The sequence below is a fragment of the Plasmopara halstedii genome (assembly GCF_900000015.1).
Source record: "Plasmopara halstedii genome assembly, contig: Scaffold_291, whole genome shotgun sequence".
Taxonomy (NCBI): domain Eukaryota; phylum Oomycota; class Peronosporomycetes; order Peronosporales; family Peronosporaceae; genus Plasmopara; species Plasmopara halstedii.
In genome coordinates this window covers 374,569-402,167 of record NW_020187212.1, presented here as the reverse complement: position 1 = coordinate 402,167, position 27,599 = coordinate 374,569, and the positions used below count along the sequence as shown (strand labels likewise).

The window sequence follows — 27,599 nt, the reverse complement described above, 5'->3', positions numbered from 1 at the left end:
ATTGCAAGTAGAAATTCCTCAGCCGACAGATGCAAGAAACATGTTTTTTTTAGCACAGCAGATTTGAATGTGTTCTGCATCAAGCTAGACTTTATAAGGCATTTCTGCCACCGTTGAATACCTGAGGCGGTTATATGGTATCATTCTCGTGCTCTTGGCTCAAAATATCGTCAAAATCAGTAAAATATTGTCGTAACAATACACCGCTTGTATTTAAGAGCACTCTCGCAAATAACGGCATGGCTATGAAGGACGCTTGTATTACAACATCTTTTTGGTTGATGCAATGCTCATGACATGCATCGTTTTCCATCGCTTGACAATAATACTAGCAGCTTGTGAGCAGGCCTGGCTACCCCTCCAACAGAGCGTGATTGCTCATCGTTTATAAGTTGTAGCAGCGGTAGTAAATGTATTATTGAAAAAAATTGTTTAGTCTGCGTTAGTGACTGCTTTACGCCTCCGGTTCAACATGGTGATTTGATGATAACAAACATGTTCAAATAAAGTTAGACTCTCAATTAAGCTGTAAAATCGGCTCGACTTGCCTAACATATGCGAGACGCATTACATCATATGTGCTCTAGAAACCATCTTTTTTACACGCCATCAAGAGTTACACAAGATTTCAAAGAGCACAAACTAGTTTTATATCCTCAAAAGTAGGTTTATCATGCTCAAACTAACGATTAGCGTAATGCACAAACTAATTTCTGGGTAATCTGAAAACTTACATTTCTCATATGTGTAGAAACTTGTAGCAACATTTTTGACATGAAATGGATAATGAAATCGCAGTACTCAACGATGCCACGATGAGTGTCAAATTACAAACTCGTCCAGCCCCGCGACCAATTGTTTCAATCTGATGGGTGAAGGATAGACTTTACTTGCTAGCAAAGCTCAACAATATCACTTGTATTTTGACCAAGAGAGACGCAGACGCTAAAGCTAAGATTAAAGTACAGCGCAAGAAAGATAACACGATTGAATATCTTACACTCTCAAAACAATCATGGATTTCTCCGCGTCAATGATCAGCAGTACCAGTGGGTACTTCTGGATAGCTCCGACGCCCATGGTGATGATGTCTGCAGCACCTGAGGCGGAGGTAGATATCGTTCAACCAACGTGGAGGTTATACGCAAATATTCTTGTGGCAGTGCTTCAGGCCATTCAATTTGGATGGTCCACCTCACAAATGAACAACTCAATTTTCAACAATGAGGAGGACTGCAATGCCCAGCCAATTGAGCCCGGTACGTGCCTCATGTTTCCTGGTCATACCAAGACCCAGTGGACAATAGCCGTCAGCTCGTGGATTGTCGGAGGTATGATCGGTTCGCTTTTGACTGGACGAGTTTCAAACAAATTCGGACGAAAACCGACCATGATGGCAAATTGTCTTTTCATGATCGCCGGTGGCATCATTCAAGCTGCATCTAGCACCATAGCAATTTTTACAGTTGGGCGAGTCTTTGCAGGTATTGCGGCAGGTGGTTCAACGGCTGTTATTCCTGGTTTCATTGGCGAGATTTCCCCACCACATCTTCGCAGTAAATTGGGTGTGTGTTTCCAAATTTCTATCACTCTCGGTCATTTGCTCGTCGCAATCACGTTCTTTTTCGCAAGTACAAGTACCGGATGGAGGTACATTGCTGCGTTTCCAGTTGTGCTTGCGTCACTCTTTCTCTTATTAGCACCCGCTGTCCTGGTGGAAAGTCCCGCGTGGTTGTTAATGGTTGACAGACCCAAGGAAGCAGAAATTCAACTCGCGCGTCTCTTTGGTGAAGATAACGTGTATACAGCCAAAAAATGGATAAACCAACAACAAGAAGACGTTGAATCCAGAAGAGAAGGAACCGTTCGACTACAGGACCTTGGTATGTCAAAAGTCACACCAGCTCAAACGGAGGGTCAACCCAGTTCGCTATATAGACTTTTCACGGCATTACTTCCACAAATGCTGACGGCTATTGGGGTTGCTGGTGCTCAACAACTTACCGGAGTGAATGCAGTTTTCTTTTATTCATCCAGCATTTTTAAACGAGCAGGACTTGCAGACGGTCGGATTGGTGTCCTGTTAGTTAACACCATTAATGTACTTCCAACTTTGTTCTGCGGACTACTAGCCTCGCAACTTGGAAACCGAAAACTTGTATTGTTCGGTTTTGTGGGTATGCTCATGAGTGCGGTTGGCATTACAATGTCGCTAGTGACTCATGTTTCTCCACTCGCTATTATCTTTGTCGCGCTTTATGTAACTACGTTTGGTGTGAGTCTTGGGCCATTGGCTTGGGGAGTCATGGCGGATCTATTTCCGGATGATGTGCGAGCTGTGGGATGCTCCATTTGTGTCGGTTGTAGTTGGTTATGCAGTCTTACGGTTGGATTGACCTATCCGTACATTGCGGCTGCTTTGGGTAATTACAGTTTCGTGCCATTCATGTATACAATTACATTTTCATTTCTCTTCTTTTACTCAATCGTGCCCGACACGTATGGAAAGACCATCCAAGACATTCAGGACGAGTTTGCTGCAAAAAAGAAGCCGATTCCAACAAAGACTGATGCATGGCGAGTGTCTGGTGCAAGTCAGATTCCCATCTTGGGATAAGTATAGATAGTATTGAGTCCAAAAGTATTGTTTGGGGCTCTATGGTGACGACTTAAATGAGTTATAATATATTGTTTCTGTGTTGGATGTTCAAATGTTAGATGGTTTTGGTGGGAGGAATTTGTTTTGTACTTAACCAATTATGAACGCCGGACTTTTGACAAAGTGCATCATAACTTCTCGTTGATCTACAAAGCTAAAAGCTACTTCCTTCTTGAAGATCCGTGTCTGTTGGTCGACTGATTGCATCAAATACCACTATAAATGAGTTTATTACAGAGCGACGGACCTATAAACCTACTTTCTCCTACCCACTTTCCTCTCTTATGTGAAGGGACTCGTTTGCAAGCCTCCAAGAGGAAATATTCGCGCGTATACAGCGAACAACAGTTTGTCAGCCAACGTTCAAAATGACTTCGTCATATGACCTACACACCATATATCGACAGCAAGTAATTAAATGATATCTCTCAACGAAGCACTCAAACAGACAATGACAGCACAGACAGATTTGATAATTTATAAAAGGGGAACCGCGTAGCTAAATTTACTTCCATTGCTTTTGTGGTATGTGACGTCTCGTTTGAAATTGAAGTCTCGTTTGCTGCGGCTCCGAGGAGTCATTGTCCAGAAGTAGTCAGAATTGTTAATATCAGATTTTTTAGTCTCATGTGTCATGGTCCAAGGTGTACATTATGCCTGCTTTCTTAAACTCCGTCTTGCTTAGCGACTGCTTGATAAAAGGCAACACTTTAACAATAGCACTAAAGTCGGGTCGCCGCGTTGGGTCTGGATTCCAGCAGTGTTCAATCAACTCAGCAACCTTAGACGGCGTGTTACGAGGCAATGCTGGCCGCATTCGATGTTCGGCTACAGCAATGGCAGCTACAAGACAAAAATACGTCAAAATTACTTCTTATATATCAAAAGTCCTCATCTCGTACTCTGCATAGGAGTCTGCCTTTTATATGGAATGTCTTTAGTCAGTAGCTGCCACATGATGATCGCAAAGCTGTACACATCAGCCTTTCTAGAATACGGTTCATGTCGAATAATTTCGGGAGCCATCCATTTATATGAGCCTGTCTCAACTGTTAAGTCGGCTGTGTGCCCCCACTCCATAATACAACTATGTCCGAAGCCCGAGATTTTGGCTGTACCCTTTCCATCCAGCAACACGTTGCTACTCTTTAGATCTCGATGGATGATAGAATTTTGATGTAAATAAGTCATGCCACGAGCCACATCGTTCGTTAGTCGAAAAAAATTAATGCTGCACATCAACTTGGCTCGTAAGACACTCGATAATGTGCCACCATCCATAAACTCGTAAACAAGACAGAAACGAAGTGGGACACTAGCCGAACCCAGAAATTGTACGATATTTGGATGGCGAAGCGCTCCAGCCACTTCTTTTTCATGACGAAATTCTTTGAAAAGTTCCTTGGCTAAATTTTTTTGACCAGCGACTGACAGATCCATGAGTCTAGCCGCTACATGCCTTCCCATCCAATATGCGCTAAATGTATTTCCCGAGCGACCCGTGCCAACAACTTCCTTCAATTTCAGCTCAGTGAAAAGCAATGAGCATGGAAACGATAAAGTTGTTGTTTTTTTCTTTTTGCGGCTGAAGAGCGGCATAATTTAGATTTGCGAGAAGCAATATACCAAAAAGTGCTTGATCTGGTTTCGAACGAGCGGTAGGAAGCAAGCCTTTCGCCGATTTGTGCGAACTCTTACGAACTCTCTTCCAAAAGGAAAGTTCTTGTTACATACTTACAGCGTCGCTTTCACATTGAAATCACACAGAAAGGCCAAAAGTGTCTTTTCCATACGATTATATAGTAAAAAGATAGATAGGATTCAGGTAACAGCTACAGCTATGTCTGCTGTCATTTGATCATCAAGATTTTGCATTCACATGTTTAGAAAAAGGTTTCACCGATTCAAACAACCGTCACAGTTTTCAAGCTGCATCTTCAATGCCTGTATGAGCTGTCGCAATATTGAGGCGCATCTCATTATGCCGAGGTGGTCATAGATACGCGTCTATTTGCAAAGAAACAGTGCTATTGACGCCTTACTCATTCAATCTCGATTTCAGACTGTTCATCTTCAATGAGCGATTCTTGAATCGTATTGTAATATTTAGAGCATACAAGCGACTGTTATCTTTTTAGAGCATACAAGCGACTGGTATCTATTTCGCGAAGTAAATACGCTGATCTTTTGACAGTGCTTAATGTCGTCGCGACCAAATGGCGCTAGCTATCGCATTTTGTCTAGTTGTTGGACTGTTGTTAGACAAGCAGAAAAAAGGTACCATTACGCTCAATCAATCAATCACTTAAGATGAGCTTTGACATCCTCAATTTACGTTCACGTAATTCGAAACAATGTTCTACATTCTGTACTGTTTGCAATTTAGTAGCTTACTGCGTGGAAGGTCGTTTTGGTCCAGGCACAAAGTCGACCGCGTGCCGAACTTTTGATTCAAAATAAAGACCCCTTCTGCACTCCATCGGCAAATTCAATGCAGAGCTTATAACTACAAGATCTCTGAGCCACTCCAAACCACTAAGCTATGTTGCAAACTCACACTTCGAATTTGTCATTCAAGTAGCTTTGACATCGAAGCGACAGGTGTGGCCTTCGATAGGACATACATCCTTTTCTCTCTGTCCACACGTGCATTAGCTTCATTCGTTCTGCTCCGATGTGATCTCGCTCGAAATGTAAGTATGCTTCAAGCAAGATCTGTATCTTTAGTTAATAGCTCATGTATGCACGATAAAAGCTGGGGCGGTGAAAACCGGCTACAAAATTGATTGATTGATTTGATCTTAGCACCTCGTTTGCTATGTTGAATGACACTTCACATGGTATCCACTGAGAGAACTCTTGTACAGTCAAGGGTAGTGTACGCAAACGACTTTCAGTATCTTGCGCCGACTTGTGGACTTCGTGTACGAACTGCCTTCTTGCCGCTCGACGTAATTGTCAGGGGTTTCTTATAGTGTTAAGCTCTTCTCATGTTGGTTGTTGTCGTGCCGAGATTATCATTGATGATAGTTGTAGTTTAAGGAATGTTCCCTTGCGCTAAACGCTGGTACCAATTATTAACACATACTCGCTGTGTGGTGTCCTTCGGTATCTTGGCTTTGTTTTGAAGAAGGAAATTAATGTAATGGCTGCGAACTCGGCGTGAGATGCCTTAGCCAGTCCAATGCAATTTATCAGTACGAGCGAATGATGCACTGCGTTCTGCACAGACTCTCATGACAGCATCACATTTTAACAGAAGCGTTGGCCATCACCTCATCTGACATCAAAAGGCCATTCAATACTTGAAAATAATAATTTGTGAGGTTACGTCGTAAGGCTGGAAACGAAAGAAAATATATAATTTATAATCGTTTGAGACATACGCATGCATCCATGGCAACAAGTAAGCATTTGCACAACACGTTTGTATCGCTTCGTCTTTGCTTCTAACGCGAAATGCTTTGTAATACACTACGTCAACAATAACGATAGTAGGACGTTACCGCGACAAAGTGTAACTTTCAAAAAGGCACCCGATTTGGCAATCACTCGAACTGTTGAAGTCTGGAAGCGCAACCGATTTGGTAGATAATGTACTGAATCATCGAGAGTTGAATAAAAGGGTGAGACTTTAACAAATGGAATGACCAACGTTGAGACACTGGACATCATCATTTATGCTTGTGCAAATAGTACAATTCAATTATGTCCACTGCTTGAATCACTTCAAAATTTTCAGACCGTGATTTTCTCATCAAATTTCACAGTTAGGAAAATTGATCCATACATTAATTCGCTTTCTGTCTATGAACTTGCTGAGCAGTGCGTCGAACGTCGTCCAGCATTGTTCGTCCCAATTGTACCACCTTACTTGCGCTTCCATATGCACAATCCATTCTAACAGATATCATAACAAATCTGAATACGTGATACTACTTTTTAGCTCTGACACCTCATACCCGACACTTACATGAAAAGAGATTGTTGTAGATGCTTTTCAGCTTCCTGTAGTTGCTCAGCTCGCTTTGCAGGCGATTCCTTGCCAAAACATTCACTTACCTGATCATGCAATAGGATTCCAATTTGAAGATGCAGGGTACCTCGTGTAGGTAGTGTCAAATGCGGCAGCAGCCAGCCAACAGCGCGCAATTCTGACATAAAAAAGTGAAGTGCGTGGCGACGCAGCTCTGCAGACGTTGCATTTAACAAGAATTGTCCAATTTCGCGAGCCATCACAGCGATCTGTGCATTCCAATGATGCAACTTTAATATCTTTATAGCAATTTCCCATTGTCTTTGGTACGTCATCCACATGTCGTGCTCAGAAACATTGCCTTTTTGTTTCAACTTTATTTCCTTTTGATACTTCATAATTTCTTCGACATTCCTTACTGCTCCACACTTTTTGCAAATTGCAGACGCGATCTCATCATTTTTGTCATGACTCACGACTACGATCCCATCCACACAATCCTTGTCATTGCACAGTAACCCACCCAAATACCAATCTTCCATCGTCTCTTCCCTGATAGCAGCAAGACATCGTGCACATGTACACTCAAAAAAGTAAGACTCTTTCAACTCTTTTTGTCTCATCTTCGACGATTGCATCACATCAATGTAAGAAAGCGTAAGCTCTTGACCTTTTTCAACATCTTTTACCACATGCACCAGCATCTCTCGGTCTTTAAAACTTACAATACAATTCGGATCACAATCATGATTAAATACTGAACCATGTGGAAACAATCCGATACCAATTGATTCATGCGTCACATTTTCTGTAATTGTAAAGGCGTTACACTTGACTCGTCCGAATAACTTCATAATTTCGGACTTGAGCTCGTTTCGATGCGTTACAAATTCCTCTTTCCCCGCAAATTTGTACCTGGACAGAAGCTGAAGTACCAATTGCGTCATATCAAGGATTTCTTGTCGCTTAATTTCTGTATGATCGTCCAAGTGGTGGCACAATTCGAGCACACGCGTCTTTTCTTCCTTGTTTATAGAATCTAGATAAAGTGTAACAGCTAATCGTGCCACGAACAAAATGTTGTGAGTAGTATGAGGACTTGGAATTGAGCGCCAGGCGGAGCATTCGCACCGATGCAGTGGCCAGTCTTGTTGCTGACACGCGCGAGAGCAGTAGCGAACATTGCGACAGCCTGTACAGCGCTGGAGTGTAACTTGGGTTGCAAAACACCAGTTACAGGCAGAATACGATACAGCGCATATGGCAGGAGTGCGGAGTACGCACGAGCCTGCACGTAGCGCCGCTGAAGCTATGAAGCAGCGGCCTTTGCGTGCATCCAGCACCTCATGGTAAGGAACTGCCATGTAGGAAATATATAATCATTGGAGTAACCGGTATACAATATGTCATTTAATTATATACGATTCCTTATGTACACGTTCTTGCTATCATCGAAACTCATCTAGTCTAAGTCGCAATATAAGACATGACTACATAGCAGCATTTCCAAAGAAATTTTCGAGCCAAGCGCAAACATGGCGTACAGATTGAAAGAGAGAAGAAGATTTTTCTTTAGTAGTTGCACCCGATCTGCATCTGCAGCGAGGTTACCGTGTACCTTGCACAGAGAATGCGTTGACTCGACTTGTCCGCGCAATTGAACATACAGACGATGGATGCGTACCCTCTACCAGTAACGGAATTGAGAGCCTTTCAAGTTTTGCTTTTCAAATATAAAGAGTGATATGTGGAAAATTCATTCTAACTTTAACGGGCTACATGTCTTGTGATCCTAATTACAATTGTGAATTTTCATAAGTATTGGATTATCGGTATTAATGAATATTGCAGAAATTTCGAAGCATGTCAGAAAATAAAGATATTTTTATTATTAAATATTGCAATAAACAATCTATTTTACATCATTCTGAATAAACTGTAATGTACTCTAGTAATATCAAAGCAAATTGTCAGTTATCTTGTAGAATTTCGGTTCCGCTCTGGTAGAAGCGCATGAATCCAACCTTTGTGCACTTTTCAACGCGAACTCTGAGAGTCAAACCTTTTTCGGAGCACGAGAGTCAAACCTTTTTCGGAGCACGACCTCGATTGTATTTGAAGCGCTTCCAGTCCATATCGCGATGGAGTTGTAGAAAGGCTAAGGCTGTATTCTCAGCGAAGGAAGAACATAAATGTTCGATTATCTGCCCTTAGTATCAATAGACCATTTTTAGGAGCTTTTGTCGATCTTGGGTTCCAGTGGGATCAAGGAACCGGCGGCCAAGCGGCTGGAAGCGGTTATCGCTCCCATGGGACCCTCACTAACAATGCGCTGCTAAATCTCGATCGGCGCCTTCATCGGGCGCCGGTGGGATAGCAAATGTGCTTGTCGTGAGACTGCTGATAGATATTGAGCGTCCTGGTCTATGAGAGCCGGAACGGAGAAAATGAAGGAGGAAAGCTACGATGGCCATGGATTTAACCTTCTGCCAGACGCGGTCGCAGTGCGTTGTGCGTGCAACCTTAAAGCTAAGAGGGCGTGCGCAAGAATGAAACTTGTATGCAATGCTCGGTGAATAGAAGCTCTGAACCCGAGAGGACTCGTAGCGACAGCCGTCGCGAGTGTTCACACCGCCTAATCAGGTGTAACGAGTGCGATCGAAGTTCCAGTCTATACGTCAAGGTGGAAATGAACTGGTGGACTATGTCCTCGATCGCCGGAGTGGCCTTTGATCCTCTTTCGGAGGCGTTAGCGGTTACCATCTGCATGGAGGGTCTCGAACGGGTGCGGCTTGCACCGAAAACTTTGCGTCCACCCTTTCTCCCTAAAAAACCGGTTGGTGTCGTATTTAATCCGATACAGCTTCCGTGCCGCAAACACAGCATGGTACTTGAGATTGTTAGTTATCATGATGAGAGAGAAAAGCTAAACCTTTAGCTGCTGGTCTGCTCCGCGGTACCCGCAAATTATTAATTTGTGATTGTATAAAACAAATGCCCCCTTGACTTTCGGCTAAGAGGTACGAATGGTCTGACTTCTACGTATGGTTGAAGACAAACCTCTCACGGAAAAACAAAAAGTCCCGATAGGCGCAGGGCGGCCATTCAAGGAAAATGAGTTATATTATACCTCGTGGAGGTCGTGGAGGTCGTGGTCAATGAGATTGAGCCCTAAGAAAAGTGACTCGTTTTAAGGGATGGTCCAGAGTTGTTGGCTGTTGACATTAATGTCACAGTCTCTGTAAAGCCATCGAAAAACGTGAAAGATTAGGAAGCGTCGTTCAATTATGTACAATGCGTGACTGTCAAAAGATGTAGACGAAACAAGAAGGCTACATACGGGTACGATATCTGGGCGTCCTGAGATGAGGGCAGTAATAAAATGGTCTACGGTTCGGTTGAACTTCAAGTGACGCTTGGGCACTTTGTGACACCGAGGAGCATTATCTTGCCCCGGACCTAGATTTGAGATACATGGCGAGGCTGATACGCCGCGAGCTTTGGATCAACTGAAAGTCGAACAAGTTAGATTCAATGTGCTTCTGATGTAACATTGGCGGTTCGTGAATTCACCTCTATCAGGAGCAAAATTAGTGTGTGTGTGAAACTGCAATAAGACATGGAATTGTGCAAATTTGATTTATTAGTACTGCGAGGTGCCCCGGGCAAGGATCAGAATATAGAAGCGGCAGTAAGCCGAGGTATTTAGATGAGACAAAAATGAACGATTGTTTAATGCGGTCTCTTACGATTATCTCTGTTGAGATGTTAAAAGGCGAATGTGTGTTGTGGTCATCAGAGTGTATCACGGTGAAATTAGCGTCACGTTAATTTTTCAGATGTGCGACTGCCGGTAGAGAGTGGGTAGTGGAAGCGACTACATGTCATAATCTCCTGTGCCAGAGCCAATAGAGTATAAGGGTGGTTGTGAGACGCGAGTAAGAGAGCTGTGAATGCTGTATTGCAGCACAAATCTGGTATCTTTCAGCGTGTAGTTGTGGATCCTGATGAGGATTGAAAGTACAAAATACTGTACGAGGCACATAATACCCCTTTGGGTGACCATCCCGGAGAGAAAACTTACATACTGCTCGGTCAGCGCTGTGTCTTGTCGGTCAATATGTACAAGTGGTATGCACATATGTGCGCACGTTTGAAAAGTGCCAACAGACTAAACATCACCGTAAGCGTCGGCACTTTTGGCCAATCTGCCGGGTTTTTTTCATAGTGGTGGTAGTCCATAAGTATAAGCGTTGTCTCTGGTTGTCCAGGAGATGCTTCTGGTAAAACTGGCGTTGAGCCGTCTGAGCAAGATGACTCATTCCACTGCTGTCGGTGACCCTGTGACCGGTGTGATATAGCTAAAGTATCCTTCTACACAGCAATTAGCTAACATGGCTTTTAGAAACTCACGATTTAAAGACAAGTTTTGGCAAACTTTGTGTCAGTCACTCGGAACAGGATTGGGATGACTCGCTGTAAGAAAATAGCTGGTCGGAATGCGTGAGTCACTTTGTGAAGGATTTTCTTGAAGCACTTGTGCGGGGAGACCGCGGTGCTGAAGCGTTTTTCTTTCAACGACTGAGTTTGCTTTGAATAACGCTGCAATATATACCTCGATAGACATTACGCCATTTCACATAAAGGGTATGGTAAACTGTCAATTGCCTTTAACACCCCCACAAAGTGGATCCAGTCATAGTGGGGGGGCACTGTCGATCAAAATTGACTAGCTGATATCAGTCCGGTTGCACTTCGTCGCAGATCAGTGAGTCAATCGCGATGAGATTGAGCCTCACGCGCAGCATGGCCGACAACGTAAACGGGATCCAGACGCGGAAAGATCACTCTCCGCCAGCACTGCTCGATCAACAAGAGGTGGTCAGCTTTTCCGTTGAATGTTTTGCGGGCAGTTGTAAATACAAGGGCTGCCAACAGTACCTGGTAAAGTGAAAACGTTGTCCTCGGTTTAAGATCTGATGAAAGTGCGAGTTCTATTACCGAGGGTAATCTTTTCACTTTTTACGTCGGCAAGTTTGTCCTGGTGCGGTGGCTCACGTAATGTACCCTCAGTTCTTACCTCCTTCGAGAAGAGGCGGGACTGGAAAGCGCAAATCCCACTGGTGGGTGTTAATGTTTATTGCGGTTGAAAACCGCTTGTCGGTGGCTGTTACAGCTTCCTCATAAAAAGAGCGGATATATTAGTGGCAGGAGCTTGCATTGATATTTTGTCACATTGACATCCGCGTCAGAGTTCCAATTTTTCAAAATCAAGCATGAGACGATGCTTTAACGATACTTTAGCGGACTTCTGCTTTGCTAAAGAGACTTGAAATGATTTAGAACAGATGGAACGGCGTAGTTTCTCCAAAAAAATCGGGGAATCTATTTCTCGGAACTTTTGTCCACATTTAGTACCAAAGGCGCATCCCTCATGGAGGGAACGCACACGGTATTCATGGAGAGTGATGACCTTTGGGTGAGACGACAAGGCTGTGTGTCGCCGGGCGAACTGAAATGCTACCTGGACCGTTCATATCGGGTAGCATCTCGGCTTCCTCATCGATCGTTTCCAAACGCGTCGGTTGTGACCGTGCTTTCTGGGGGCTTACGTAATTTGATATTTTGCGCAGGAGCGAGCTCCCAATGCGAGTACGCCCAAAGAAATAGACAAGGTGGTGTGCAGAGAGTGAAGTGAAACCTCAGGCATTGTGAGCTCACACATGTTTTGCCGTTTAGACATCACTCAAAAACTCCGTTGCGCGTGGAATTCACTATGCCATTTGGAGCTTACAATACCTGCTTTTATGCGCCTCAATTGCATCAGAATTCCTCACCCATTTGTGTCTCCATGAATCAACGAGCCACTGAGAAAGGTGAGGTCTAACGGACGATAGTCTCAAAGCTTTTTTTTCGTAAAAATGGAAGGTGTTTTTGGAAGAAAGCTATCACAGTGACTCTTGCAGTCCTGAAATGAAACCCTGTTTTGACTGAAAGCACCTATCACCGAGAAGGAGGCATTTCCGCGCTCCACCTCTTCTCTGTACATATTTCTCACTTCCCTTTTTATAGATGGAAGGCTTATCGACGTCTTGCCGCGAAACTTACTACGAAGTTCTGCTTATTGCCAATGAGTTGGTCCTGGTTCAGCAATTCAAGTCAATAAGTTTGTGTGTTTTCGTGTGCAAGAATCACGACGTTGCTTGGTTACAGACTCGATCACGTCGTGACTATAAATTTGATCCATTAAAGTCGCTTTCGGCACCAGTGAGAAGCCGCTAGGCGCCAATGCATGCGAGCCATTTGCTGTCAAGGGAACAAAACGAGCGCGTATAGTATTTTACGAACGCATTATAGCCTCATAGATCATCACCACCCCAAAATAGCGCCTGCACTTGGGAGCAAGAGCGGTCGGTAAAACTCGCCCATTCATGAGGGTCCTTTCTTGGACATTTAATGCCTAAAAGTATCGAACTCAATCTGCGCATTGGGTAAGAAAGACACGCCCTAACACCTGTCTACAGCTTTTGCAAACCAGCTTAAGCGCAAATGAGACGCCTAAGCGGAACGTCGTGCATCGATTCTCCTAGCAATATCTAGCACGACGTGGATGTATAGGTATCATCTTACGTTATCTTTGCCAATAGCTATATAAGCCTACTGTTGTTGATACCTGCTATTTTCGAACCTGTGAATAGTGCGCTACACTATCGTCTCTTCTTCTAAGAAGACAAAAGGGGAGGGTGTGCCCAGTCGTAAGCGGCGAAAGCGCAGGGACAAGCTCTCTGAATTGGGATTTTCGACCCCACGGTTTTGCGGTGATGTTTTTTTCTCTTCTTTAACCGATACTCGTGAACTGGCCGGCAACATTTTCGCTATAGTCAATTCCTGATCATCTTTGCTGCATTGGCAGCGCACAGCTTTCCCGCGGCTGACCTTCGTCAGCTCTCGCCGTTATTGCAACTCGTCAACGCTTTTCAATAGTATCGGCAAACGGCTGACACTGAGATTAACCACGTGTCAAACACGCCCTCTGATCAATGCCACTACAGTGGGTGGTTTGGGGCACCTCGTGCGGTTCAGTGCCGTCAATGCCGCCGTTGTGCAGAAGAGAGAAAATCACAGGGGATAGTTGAGACGTTGGTTTGACAGTGTAGGGAAATAGCGATTTAGCATACCTACGCAGAACGCAAGATGCGCTCGCAAGTATGTTACTTTTTCAGTAGACTGCAGATACTGTGCACGTAGATTAAATCTCAATCAGCAAAACCGTTTCTCCCGGAGCACATTCATGTGTGTTATATCCGCCTGTATTTCTAGAAGCACGGAAGGCTAACCAATCGATCTGTATGAAATAAGGAAAACCTGTGGAGGAGTGATCATCGTTATTTAATAAGCACAATGAGTGGGATCAACTAGTTCCGGTATTTCGGCCTCTCCGCTCAAATGATTTTTTGAATATGTACCACCAGACCGTTGGTTTGAGAATAGCTGGATGTAGACATGTCCAATCTGTTGCTAGAACAAAGATGGAATCTTGACGCGAAAAGATAGCCACTAACAAGTTGAGCTGGCAAAAGTATTGTCGATGAACAGCGAAAATGTATCCTCACCGAAAACGATATAGCTGGTGACAGCGAGATTGCTCAGACGGTTTACATAGACCACATTAGTGGTATCAACAAAGGTGTCGTTTGTAAGGAGGTAATTCTTACTAATTGTGTTCTTGATGATTTGTCTCCATCCCTTTAAGCTTGCATAAATCAAATACAATATCGCATTCACATCCACTGTCGTCTCACTTAATTTACACAACCTGTGGCGAATGATGGGGTGTCACCACAACCATAAAGTAGCTGACTTCGGTCTGAGAATCGAAGCACTCGGAAGACTTTTCTATAGCCTTGTGAGTCGGCTCTTCTTCCGCGCCCCAGCATCATGTGTCATCCTTTTCTGGAGATGGTGAGGTCGTGACATTTCGGCAAATCGCGCAACACTTGAGCAAAAGCTGACCATGTCACTTCTTCTATATCTCCATTAGCACTGGCACTGGCCAATCAACAGTGGCCTTGATCTAAGTGAGATCACCCCGCAAGCCATGGTCTCACTGATGGAATCTATCTTTTGTAGATGACAGTCGATTGCCATAATGGCCGTAAGATCTTTCAAATTTCGGGCATATTTTGCTTACTCTCTATCTAAAAGTGTTGCTAAGACTCAAATATGTTCTATGAAGATGCCTCGTTCATTTTTGGCATAAATGTTAGCGCCGATTGTTGCGCCCAGCCACCCACATTAGTGATTGCTTGGACGAAGCGCTATTGCGCAGTCTGGTGCAAGGCTAAATTCATTGCTACAGTCAACCCCAGGATAACTAATAAATGCGGTGAAATATATACGAGTTTTTTATGGTTATTAGTTATTCGAGTTTTTATAAGTTAGTCCTTGGCTTCATACAAATAAGCTTGGTTACACAAACTTTTATTAGTTATACGAGGATATGAGTTACCCGAATGAGAGTTATCCAAGGAACAACTGTATCATAATCTCCTAATTCCAGAAATCTTTACCATGTTTGCCCTCAAAAGGCTTGATGCTTGATAAAAGCGGCCTCGCTTTAAAGATCTCCGGAAGAGTACTCTAAACAACTGATTGACATGTTTCTGAGATTGGTAGCATGAGTGTTTTCATAGCTAATGAACGATTCGCGAGTGATAACCATTTTCGGGTATTGGACCGCCGATAGCGCAATAAAGGTAGAAAGTGTATCGTGTATTTAGTTTTGTTTTACAGTCTCACTCAGACTCGGTCATTCGATTGACGTCAGGTGCATTGAGTGCACCGGGATAACCAAACATAGTACAGAAGAATTTGACTCAGAATTCACGTTCAATGACGCACAAAAGATGGACTCGCATGCTACCAATGGAGTAGAACTGATCGAGACTAGAAAATATATACAGTCGTCCCTCGAAAAACTAGTAAATACGGTGGGAATAATAACTATGAGTTATTCGAGGTTATTATATATCCCACTTTTCTGCAAAACAATCAAAGTGGTGAACTGCGTTGCAAAATTACATTTACAATAGATACGCCACCACAACAATTATAAATTCGCAGAGGCTCGAGGTCTGTAATCAAATGCCAAAGATCAGTGGATGAGTCAAGGTGTGGACCACTCAGAGGTTTGGCGTTGGAATCACTCAGTCTGCTATTAGCAGCATCCTTGATATGAGTCACGAGCTCGAGCCCGTGACATATGTTGAGATTTCGGCCAAACGACCCCGCGTTGCACATCACCCGCAGCTCGATGAAGCCTCGGCAATATGGGTACTTCAATGCCAGACAAAGCACGCAGCCACTACTGGAGACCTCATCAAAAGCAACATAAAAGCTTTTGCTGACCGACTTGATTTGAGCGAGGGTGCAAGCAAATATTACAATGGGTGGTTGCAACGCTTTCAAGAGATGAAGAAGCTGCTCTGCATTAGAATCCATGGTAAGAGTGGCGCAGCAGATCAGTCAGTAATCGATGCTGTCCTTCCTGCGCTTTTAGCAGTCATAGATCGGTATGAGCTGAAGGATATGTTTAACATGGATGAAACTGGTATTAATGTTACAACGTACATTACGTGGGAAATCTTTAATTGATGTCTTCGTAGGAATATTTCATTCCATGATTCCAAAAAAGACCATTGCACAACAGCAGATTGAGGCATGTCGACAAGACAAAGTAAGTTTATTAATCATAGCCTTTCAAATGAAAAGGTTGACTAAACTATCATTCTCCCTTCTGCATCATAAAACACTCACTATTGCCTTTGCTGCCAATGCAGATGGGTCAGAGAAGCTTAAGCCATTCTTCATTTCAAAAGGCCAATAAGCTTTGCTGCTTCAATCGTAAGACAGGAGAGCAACTGCGTTTCGATTATCGCAGCAATAGAAAGCGTGGATGCCCAATTCTCTCTTCCAGGAGTGGTTGAAATGGCTTGACAACGACATGAAGGTACAATAGTAAACGCTCTAGATGTGTTCTCAGTTATTTCAATCACTGTCCTTTTCGGCCAAAGTTAGCCAGATTCTTCTTTTACTAGATAACACCACTTCTCACACAGTCGACGATCACGAGGTGGATAATGTCGAGGTGGGATTTCTTCTTCCAATTTGCACGTTTAAGATCCAGCCCATGGATACTGGGATAATCACCGCGTTCAAGCGACATTACGGGCGTTATTATCTTCATCTTGCTGTTGATCGTGACGATCGAGGTGAAACCAACATCTATAAGGTCGATCAGCTAACTGCAATGAAATGGAGCAAAGCAGATTGGGAATAGATACTGTGGCCATTTGTTTTCGCCACACTGGTCTTTTTGCAGGGCCTCCTAAAATATCGGTGCCCAATATGGAGAAAAAATACATTAAATCGACCTGTGCGACGCTATCCAAAGGCTTCCTCTTGATAACCCCATGGCTATGAAAGAGCTTTTGAGTCCAGTGATGGAGGACGACACAGCCAATCTGAAATTGAATGAGACGAGATTATAGCCATGGCTCAGGAGGCGGAAGAAGAGGAGAATTACAATCAAAGAAACGAAGATGATAGTCACGAATCTGGAAAAGCTAAAGAGCCTAGCAATTTTTAATTAATGCAGTACCTAACGTCGCATTATGTCAATGTGACAGAAAGACTCAAAGGCAACATACTTGGGTAACTCATAATTGGCTACTATTTTACCTGCTATGAGTTAATACTTAGCTACATATATATAGAAATATAGCTAAAATCAATTGGCACTATATAAATGTTTAACAATAAATTCTTGTATAACACATGGCGTGACATTAACCCATCACTCTTCTTCATACCGAAACTAATAATGATTTCAAATCATGAAACTTTCTTCTGAGCCAACACTTATAGAATCGTACACAGCTGATGGCTTTGTCAGTTAAGTAGTGAAGCTGTCTTGCTGTTGCTGTTGCAAATGTAAAGTAGGGGGTGCGAGATGCATACGTTCACCCACCACAAAATCTCAGCGGGAATATCCAGGATGTAGGAAGTCAAAAAGCGCATTGCGAGACTGACGTACTTACAATGTCTATTTCGACAGTAATGCGATCACCTACTAATTAATCTGTAAACTTGTCACAGCACTGATTGCATACGTTCAAGTAGCGCTCCAAATATATAAGCAACAACACTTAAAATGGTGGGGTTCTCCACAATCAAGCTAAGAAAAATTAAGATTTTGTGTTGGAGCAGAAAATATCACGGGTCTCTTTCTGTACGTACGTATGATAGTGATTTGACCTCCACCGCTTTCTGCTAATTCCGTGTATTTTAATGCTTAATCATATCAGTATCGATAGGGTACAGAAATCGGCAAGATTGCCAGAAATATCCGACCATTCGGTCGTGGCGGCTGGATGGATCAATTTGCTCTAATAATATGCGACGGACGAATTGAGCACCGCATTTCATGTTCCACCGAAAAGATCAAATGTGCCATTCAAATAATGGGTGTGGTGTCGCTAAATGCGTTCAGTTGAAGCTGATATGGCACGTGTGGATGCAGTTATCAGACTCTTCTTTGCTGACCAACATATTGCGCTGAGAAACGACAACCCCTTCGTAGCTCATAAACAACGCGACAGTTGTTTTTTTCTTGTGTTGTTCTGATAATATCAAGCGAGATAATTCGAAGCATTGCGATCCTGAAATATTGACGTAGCAAGCTTATATTTGAGCTTTAAAAAAGAGACCTCAATTCGTTCTGGCTCCAATGTTGTCAAATCAATCAAACGTTTTATTATTTCTGGTCACCGGTCAAGTCTGTCAACTGCGACGTAGCGGCGTAGACGCTTTGTATCAAACACGCGCATCATTTTCTTCTATTCTACAGAACCGACCAGTTGTTTTGAAGAAAAATGTAGTACGCGAATGTCCATCAATCTTTGATTTTCAAGAAGAAGTTGCGGTAATCAAAATCCAATTTTCATTCTTTGAATTGCGATCAAATGGAGTTGACGCCGACTGTAAGCAGTGTCAGCCACGTTTCGTTAGATCCGACACCCATCGTGACAGCAGTACCACCGACGTGTTCAATCTCGCCGATCAAAGCAACTTGGAGACTTTATGCCAATATTTTTGTCGCAGCTCTGCAGCCATTTCAGTTTGGTTGGTCTACGTCGCAAATGAACAATGCAATTTTCAATAATGAAGACGAATGCAATGCGATTCCTATTGCACCCGGAACGTGCCTCATGTTTCCTGGACATACGAAAGCTCAATGGACACTTGCAGTCAGCTCGTGGATTCTTGGTGGTATGATTGGATCCCTAGTGACTGGCCGCATCTCGAACAAATTTGGTCGCAAGCCATCGATGATGATCAATTGCCTCTTTATGATGGCAGGTGCAGCCATTCAGGCAGGATCAAGCAACATTTCGATTTTCACGCTTGGACGTGTGTTTGCAGGCATTGCAACAGGAGGCTCCACTGCCGTCACTCCTGGATTTATTGGTGAGATCTGCCCACCACACTTACGCAGCAAATTAAGTGTTTGCTTTCAAATTTCTATCACCTTGGGTCATTTAAGTGTCGCCATTGCCTTTTTCTTTGCCAGTACGAGTACCGGATGGCGGTATATCGCTGCATTTCCAATTGTCTTGGCATTTCTATTTTTCGTGTTGGCGCCCTTTGTTTTGGTGGAAAGCCCGGCGTGGTTATCGATGGTTGGTCGACCACAAATTGCAGAACGGGAGCTTGCACATTTATTCGGACAGGAAAATTTGTTTCTTGCGAAGACATGGATTGAACACAAGAAAGTAGCACCGTGCATGAGAGTTGGGAGCGAATGCGGCATACCAATGCAAGATCTTCGCGTGTCAATGGCTCTTATGGCTCGAACTGTGCCTAAATCACGTGGTATACTCGATTTAATATCACCATCGCTCAGACGACAATTTTTAGTAGCAATTGGTGTTGCTAGTGCCCAACAACTTACTGGCATCAATGCTGTCTTTTTTTATTCATCTGGCCTCTTCAAACAAGCCGGACTTTCTGATAGTCGAGTTGGAGTTTTAGCTGTAAATTTTGTCAATGTTCTTCCAACCCTTTTCAGTGGAATGCTCTCTGCACAATTGGGAAATCGCAATCTTATTTTAATTGGATTTCTCGGAATGTTTTGCAGTGCTGCAGGTATGACAGCGGCACTCGTTGGAAGTTTGCCAGCACTTGCGATTGTATTTACTGCGCTATACGTGATGACTTTTGGGTCGAGCATGGGGCCTTTGGCATGGGGCATTATGGCCGATTTATTTCCAGATGATGTTCGAGCGATCGGTTGTTCCCTTTGTATTGGATGTAGCTGGCTTTGTAATCTCGCGGTTGGTCTTGCGTACCCTTACATTGCTAACACGTTTAAAGATTACAGTTTCGTACCCTTCATGTGCACTGCCACGTTAGCGTTTTTGTTTTTTCACACGTTTGTGCCTGAAACCTATGGCAAAACCATTCAGGAAATTCAAGATGAATTTGAACTGCGGCGATTGAAGAAATTACACGATCGTGAGCAGTGGCGATCGTCGAGTAAATCCCAAATTGCGGTGCTTGCTTAATATAAAAAGTGTAATGTTGGTTAAAGTTAATAAATCATGTTGTATTTATACAGCTTCTCGATTTCGTATCACGAGAGTATCTCTCGAGGACGACAATTTCTACTTTGCTTATTGTGAAAAGGGTGTGGGTGCTGACAAGATAAGCTTATCAAATTATTCAAGCGGGTTATCGCAAGAACGTAAAGTCATTGACATTTTCGTAGGATCTCACATGGGTACTCTTTTTTTGCTGTGTGGGTCACAAGGAATCATGCTACATAATATGTAAGATTTAACTTTTCCATGTTGTGCCATGGCACAGGTAGACACTCTTCGAGAATGCGTCACAAGACAAATTATCGTTCTTTGAGTTTCGCAATCGCACTTTCTAGCTTGATGCACCTCAACGGTGGCTCTGCGGTTGGAGTAGAGAGTAGCTCGGTTACAGAAAATAATTGAAGCTTTGCTTTGTCTGCATGTTAAGGCTTTGAATTTGTCGATCTCAAGAAATATAATTTTGGATAAAAAACCGAGTCTGATTGATAGTAGATGGCTCGTGCGCTAGTCTTCTAGCGTTTCGGCATCAAACATTTCGTTGAGTAACCTGTGCGACTGATGATACAAGAACTTCCTACGAAGATTCGACACAAATCATGTGGAATGAAGACCTTGTTGAGCGAGTGTACCTGTTACATCATTCCAGAAGCAGAAACTGTCGTCAGCTGAATGCCAGAATTTTTCTTATTGTATGGTCAGCAACCAGCGATCTTGCCAACGTAAGCTTTGTTTGCTGATCAATATCAAACTCAATGTGCTGCTTGAGCAACAGTACCAATTCTCGCATTTTCTCACAGAACTCCACTCTAGGCCGTGTCGGCTCTCCTACATTAATCCTTGCGTGTTTAAATTATACTTACTCTGTGGGTGATCTTGACGCACAGAGCTTCAGTGCTGAAGGTCGAATTGGCGAGGAGAGCAGGCTTGTAAAACTGATATTGCTGTGCTAAAGCGACCTCTTTTTGATGGATAAAAAATAATTTTCTAATTCTATTGTCACATCAGCGGCATCCAAGATGAGAGGATGTGGCGATTGAAATGAGTCAGAAATCAGATAGAATTGTTAGTTCCGAAGCATCATACACGGCTGTGTTTCAAAACCTCAGTAGGTAAGTGATAAAAGTATCAATATACTTCGAAAGAAGCTGGTGGATTTGAAGTCAAATTGTTTGCGAGTTTGAAGTGGAGTACCCAACGTGCATATACTCGGTTCTACAACAATACTATTTTATATTTTTTGGGGACGGTCACCGGGTTAGATGCGTGAAGTGAGCCACTTCAAAAGAATCAAGTAAGAACAGTGTTTAGAAGAGTTTGGAAGGAGAGATTAAGTTTGAGCCTGGATCGCTTCTTGAAGTCACGGCACCTTTGAATGTTTTACGAAGTAATTGATATCCTGAGGTTCTCTGCATTGACATAGCAAGATGTATTCCGCCTGAATTATTCAACAAACAATACTTTTGCTGGCGCGGAAGATATGAGACTGGACTACCGATAAACTCGTCAGTGTTCATGTAATGGGGTTACATGTGAGCTTGTGAGAAAAGGCGAGTCGCACAAAATTGTGCGACCGTACATAGGATTGTCTTACACACTTAGTGTTGTAACATAACAGGAAGACCTAGAGATTCATATATTGACGGCTCTGCCGCAACTAAAACAAATTAATACAGTTTTTGCTTTTGAACAGAACTCTTCGTTTGCCTTGGTAAGGATTTTATACTTAGAAGTAGCGGATTGCGATCCGCTACACTTGTACTGGTTCTTGGAAAGAACGTGAGGTTAGTGACCTTAGCTTAGCTTTCTCTAAGCAAAGAACTACGGCAGCCCCGCTGCGAAAAGTGCTCAATTCTCACGACCTATGCACTCAAAGAAATTCTCGGTGAGAATGTGTCATATGTCGGGCTAATTGAATCTTTGCTCTTGAACAGATGCCTCGGTCCTATAACGAAGACATACGGTCTAGCCAGTGACCTCTCAGGATGCACTCACTGGACTTAGGACCACATCTGCACAAGTACCATATATCGTATTATTCTCCAACGGTAGATTGTGTTGTGACACCCCACAGTGAGACTCGCAACGACTTCCAGCTCAACACATATGTGCTAGGTCCGGTAGTAGAAAAATAGCTTGCTCTTTTCTACCGCAAACGTCACGCCGACTCTTGCCGGGGTCTGTACGGTCTCAAACCTTATGTTTTGCTGCGCCGGTGTAGAGACCTTGCATACCTATGCGTGATGGCCTCTCTTCCTTTTCAAAAGCAAAGTGAAAGCGAAAAGTCGTGAGAGAGAGCTCTTAGCCCACAAGTCATCGCTTCGCAGACGTGCCGCCTGCGTTTAGTACAGCAGCGGCTGTAGAAACCGATGTTCTCCATGAGGAATGTACTTTCTTACTAGCATATGGCGACAGTGTCGATGAATTTCAAACTCACATCCCGCGCCAGATGAATAACACACGCCGTCTTACCCGTATCAGGGCTTGCAACGCCAGCTTTAGCAAAGCGAATGGCTGCCTCATACGTCGTATCATGCTTGTATTTGCAGCGTACTAAACACGATGCAGACGCAGAGATATCCATCGCCATCGGTTCCTGCTGTTTACAGCCCCGACCGTCTTCGGAAGCAGCCGAGACAGTTACTTACCATAGGGATCTACTCACCAGAGGATCTACTCACCAGAAGATCAGCTTTCACCTATTTTGGGGGAAGAAGCTGCGACGGGCGACCGTGTCTCGTGGCTTAAGTATATCAAGGCCGGGTACGCCAGGTTGTAAGAGTCCATAGCGTTGGGCAACAATGCCAAAGCGGGACCTCGCTGACGTTTTAAAAAACATTTTTTCACTGTGCTAGATACTGGTGAGATCCGCCGGCTCACTAACATTCCACGTGAATGTGAACCATAACTTACTCATCAAGCGAGTACGACACTCTCGTAGTTGGCTTTCGCAAATTAGCAAAGTTGTGGTGAAACGTCTAAACTCTCTTAGTGTATCAGCACACGTGTAGATGAGATAAAACCGGGGTAAATTTTGTAGCTTCGCCATCGGTTGCGTGGCTTGAGTTACCCACACATACAAATATTCTCGTCTGTTCTTTAAAGCAAATGATGACTCAGCTACAGGGGAGATGGTGACGCTGCTTCAACTGCAACAGTGATCTTGACAGTCGGCTGAAATGTAAGTGCAAGATCTTTGTACTGTTTCAGTCAGCATATAGTACACATGATACGCTTAAATCCTTTTTTGGAAAGCAGGAGTATCGCTTGATCCCTTTTCGCTATACTTGCCCTGAATTGTACTATGAACGGTAGAACATGTCTGTGACGCCATATTTCTCCCATTATATTTTCCGTTGATGTGTGACGCAAAAAACCTAGACAATATCATGGCACACTTCTGATGTGGGGTAACACTCGTAATAGATCTCTCGTCGCCACGTGGTCATATTCCTTACGAAAATATGTGAAGAAGATGTAGGATCCTTGAGGATAGTTGTCTCCTCCTCGCGTTCAGCGTTCTGTAAGTATCCTTAAGGTTGTTCAGATCTCTGACAGATGATGAACACAAGTCCCCTTCGGCTTCTATCGTCTTCAATTCGGCGACCTCATTGACGTGCGCATTCTTTGATACAACTTTTTAAGCTATACGCGAACATTAACCTGGGTTAGTTATGGATGACTAATGCTTCCTTCACCAGTACTAATCGTAGGCTTTCAAATCAAGTGAGAGGTTCTTTCCGGGATGGTGAAAAGAAGCGTACAATTCTTAGGACGGCGCTGGGCAGTATATAGACGAGGTAACAAACGTTTTCGTCCAAGCCGGTAGGACTGTCCTGTTCCGCACAGTAGTGTAATAGGGTTGGTCCATCCGTTTGAATTTCAAGTACCAATACATTCACTCGCGACTGAAATTCGATTCTTGCCCCGAAGACCGTAGGGGTGACCTTAATGACATTAAGGTCTGGGAGCCGCGACACACATTTGATCTTATCCGTTCTGCAAGTAGGGATTTTTGTGTATATCAGCTGCAACTTGTCGCATTGTCAAGGAAGACTTTGGAAGTCGCGACATATTGTTGGTCCTTTCTGTCTTCTTTGAGATACAGTGATAAACGCCCGCTACTTTCCATCATATTTAGAGGCTGTGGGTCACAAACACTTCTAGCATCTTAGATTTGCTCAGGGCACTCACTCATTGACATCGTTGCTCGTCAGTCTGAACAGTACCATTTTTCTCATGAAGCTTATCGCAGCTTCATGCCCGCGCACAATACATTTCGGCTTACTAGCATAGATGTGACTTCGAAACACCAAAGCTTCATTCTGATTTCGGTACGTGGCACCCGCTATTTTACGCGTACAGGCAATAAATGGCTGATGGTGTTTCAGCTATGCATTACGAGGAATTTCTGAAATTTTGTCTGCCATCTTAATGCAGTTGCATCAAATATAGAATATATAGTTGTACGAAATTCACATTGAAGTCTGTTGTTCTTATGAATTTTTGGAATACGGAGGTACTAGTTATTATAAAAGAGGCGTATTTGTCGAGTATTATTCTAATGATATTGATCTGAGATATATGCACTCTTGAAATGTGAAAGCCAGCTCGACATTTAGCTACGGTAGAGTCCCTCGCTCTCGCTTTCGTTTCTAGCCGAAGCGTACGAGTCCGAACTTTGTGCATGTGTCACGCAGACTCTATACGTCATAGTTCCCTCTTTGCGGAGTACACGGCAAAGGCGTTGCACTTGGAAACACTAGTAGCCAGTCCCACAACCGATTCGTAAACGTTCTGTATCCTCTGTCAGTTGAAAATTTACTTATGATCGGGACAATACTGGCTGAATAAATTTATGTTCATATTTGGTTCTGATGGAATTAGAGGCTTGGCGGCCAAGAAGTAGTCGCTCGCCTGAAGGTGTTCGCCAGCTTATAAATTTGCTTGTGGGACACCTTTAAAGCGCCTGAACCGGGCGTTGAAACGAACTGACGGCACCTACCGTGAGGCTGATTCTATTGAGCGTCTAGGAGTTTATGAAACGAAACGGACAGAGAAAACTACCCACCATGTATATTGGAGGCTGAGATGACTAGTTATTTTGATCATACTTTAATAGAGGCAACAGTGCGATGCGCTTGAATCATCTTTGAGGCCGCACATCAGAATAATTCTAACATGCAGAAAACAAGTAAGCAGAGCGTTTTCAATTTGTGAAATTTCAGGCAACAATGTATCACAGATTTCGCTCAGCTCATCCAGACGTTTCAAATACGTATGAAAGCATTGTTTACCCGCTAAGTGAGACGAGAAGTAGCGGACAAGGTCCACATTTTTTTTGCCGCAATGACATTAGATCCCCCCAAGGTGGTAATTTTATAAATAGTGTGCTGCTTGAACAGAGACTTTCTCGCGTCCATTCTACCCTTTCGAGGATGCGGTTGGTGATGACTTGAATGCAGAGTACAAAGTTGTGTCACGAGGGACGAATTTGTTTTGGAAGTGGAGCTTTTAAGCGTGCTACAGGCGATCGGCTCCAGCCATGTCGGGAAGTAACGAGAGACTGCTGATCAAGGTTGCGGTACTTGAAGGTGTTTTGTCTGCAGAAGCACAAATCATCTGCGTCTTGTGTGTCTCCTTTGCTCTCGGCTGAGGGATACAACGGCTCAAGCTATCACGCAAAGGGAGCTGACAAATCCTCCGCAGGTAAGTATCGATTTCTGGTGGCCTAATTAAAAAATGTATTTTATTGAACCTCGTGGGGGCGTGGTGTATAGAATTGAATCCTGGATGGAGACTCGCTCTAAGAGACGCAGGGCTCATAGTAAGAATTACAACGGTTGAAATCAACGTCTTGGGCTTAGTGATGCCGTGGAAAGCTTTCATAGATTGTGCAATTATGTATGACGCGTTACTGCTGAAATAGTTGACAGCACGCGGAGGCACTGAACATGCCAGATATATACGTCCTGCGATGTTGGAATGTCAAATCTTACGTCAAACCTGAGCGCGACACTAGACCAATATTTAAGTTACAATCTCATCCTAGACACGACTTGGCTAGACTGACTCTAACCATTTATAGATCGGAGTCGAAAAGCTAGGTGCTGCACACTTATTTCCAGGTAGGGCTACGGCGAATCATAAGCTTACCACTGCCAAGGCTCTCGATTCAGGCATGAAGCTGCTATATCTTCCGTGTAGAAATAGTGTAGTCCTACACTGATAGCAATAGTATTGCTTGCCGTCTCTAGCAGAAGAAGCGGAGGTGAAGCGCGGTTTCAGATGAGAAAGTATATGGTGGTTTTCAGATAATGTCGCTGGCGATGCCGTAAATAAAAGCGGTGGGAGTTGTATTTTTACCAGATCTAGTGGTAAGTGGAGAGTGAAAGCGACTGGGTGTGACAATCTCCCAAGTTAGATACAATAGAGATGGACAACATCTGTAAGGTACCAGTAAAAAGGGCTAAGCTGCACGAATAAGAATGATGTCAATATTTAACTGTACTGCCGAGTCAGTGCTACCCTGTGATAAGCGTGTGTGTGTGGAGCAGTAAATATGCAAGAAGTAACTTGCAAAAAATATTATCCAGTCGTGATTAGAGTGATCAGCTTCGTCTCAGAGATCGTAAGTATCTCCCTCACTACCTCCGAAAGAAGCTATTAAAAACTGAAACAAATTCCTTGAGGATATCTAAACTGCATTGAAAACATCTACGTCGCCAAAATGGTACGATTGCCAGCGAACAGGCTGGGCTCGTCATCCACCACGGATGACTTTTCGTCAGGGACACCTCAAGGGTTTAAAAACGAGTGAGTCAGCTACTCTCAAGGATTTGTAATTTTTATTTATAGTTTGTCTAGGTAATATCACGAGGTGGTGACACGAGACGCGCCACGTCTGTTAGTCCCGCATAAGAGAGTAAGTCATCAAATTGACCTGGATTCCGACACTAATTTGTGCGTCAAAGGAGAATCGTCATTGCCAGAGAAGCAGTGCAACGTTATACTGTAGGGGACGAAGCGATTTTGAGGTACAAATACCGATGATCTGAAAGAATGTACGGCAAAACACATGGTCGGCAGCGCATCGTTCATTGCATTCAACCTGATTAATATTTGCTGTCAACTGCCAGTGAGAAGCAGTGATAACCCTCTCAATGTAGCTGGATATGCCACTGAATTTTCTAAACACAAGGGCGTCGTTTAATCGTTTGGTCACTTAATCGTTTGGGCCACAGGATGGCTGTGCACAAACCTTTTTCGGCTATATTTTTCCTAAGTCGTGCAGAGCACGGGAATT

The 27,599-nt window shown here is 43.5% G+C and overlaps 6 protein-coding genes across 6 annotated transcripts; 3 read left to right on the top strand and 3 right to left on the bottom strand.

Annotated features, from left to right (window-relative positions):
- Positions 1-1,015: 1,015 nt before the first annotated feature.
- Positions 1,016-2,617, top strand: PHALS_05810 (major facilitator superfamily; the record flags this gene model as incomplete). The annotated part of the gene is made up of 1 exon (XM_024723115.1): positions 1,016-2,617. The coding sequence occupies one exon, from the start codon at positions 1,016-1,018 to the stop codon at positions 2,615-2,617; it is 1,602 nt and encodes a 533-aa protein (XP_024574124.1).
- Positions 2,618-3,284: 667 nt separating this feature from the next.
- Positions 3,285-4,258, bottom strand: PHALS_05809 (tkl protein kinase; the record flags this gene model as incomplete). The annotated part of the gene is made up of 2 exons (XM_024723113.1): positions 3,285-3,502; positions 3,562-4,258. 2 exons carry the CDS (start codon positions 4,256-4,258, stop codon positions 3,285-3,287), a joined length of 915 nt encoding a protein of 304 aa, XP_024574123.1.
- A 2,192-nt stretch (positions 4,259-6,450) lies between these two features.
- Positions 6,451-7,818, bottom strand: PHALS_05808 (Predicted histone tail methylase containing SET domain; the record flags this gene model as incomplete). The annotated part of the gene is made up of 3 exons (XM_024723112.1): positions 6,451-6,559; positions 6,633-7,692; positions 7,767-7,818. 3 exons carry the CDS (start codon positions 7,816-7,818, stop codon positions 6,451-6,453), a joined length of 1,221 nt encoding a protein of 406 aa, XP_024574122.1.
- Positions 7,819-12,789: 4,971 nt separating this feature from the next.
- PHALS_05807 (uncharacterized protein) lies at positions 12,790-13,064 on the bottom strand (the record flags this gene model as incomplete). The annotated part of the gene is made up of 2 exons (XM_024723111.1): positions 12,790-12,941; positions 13,031-13,064. 2 exons carry the CDS (start codon positions 13,062-13,064, stop codon positions 12,790-12,792), a joined length of 186 nt encoding a protein of 61 aa, XP_024574121.1.
- A 5,594-nt stretch (positions 13,065-18,658) lies between these two features.
- On the top strand, positions 18,659-20,609 carry PHALS_05806 (major facilitator superfamily; the record flags this gene model as incomplete). The annotated part of the gene is made up of 4 exons (XM_024723110.1): positions 18,659-20,248; positions 20,314-20,382; positions 20,464-20,475; positions 20,562-20,609. 4 exons carry the CDS (start codon positions 18,659-18,661, stop codon positions 20,607-20,609), a joined length of 1,719 nt encoding a protein of 572 aa, XP_024574120.1.
- Positions 20,610-24,038: 3,429 nt separating this feature from the next.
- PHALS_05805 (uncharacterized protein) lies at positions 24,039-24,404 on the top strand (the record flags this gene model as incomplete). The annotated part of the gene is made up of 3 exons (XM_024723109.1): positions 24,039-24,080; positions 24,154-24,255; positions 24,303-24,404. 3 exons carry the CDS (start codon positions 24,039-24,041, stop codon positions 24,402-24,404), a joined length of 246 nt encoding a protein of 81 aa, XP_024574119.1.
- Between the last annotated feature and the right edge of the window lie 3,195 nt (positions 24,405-27,599).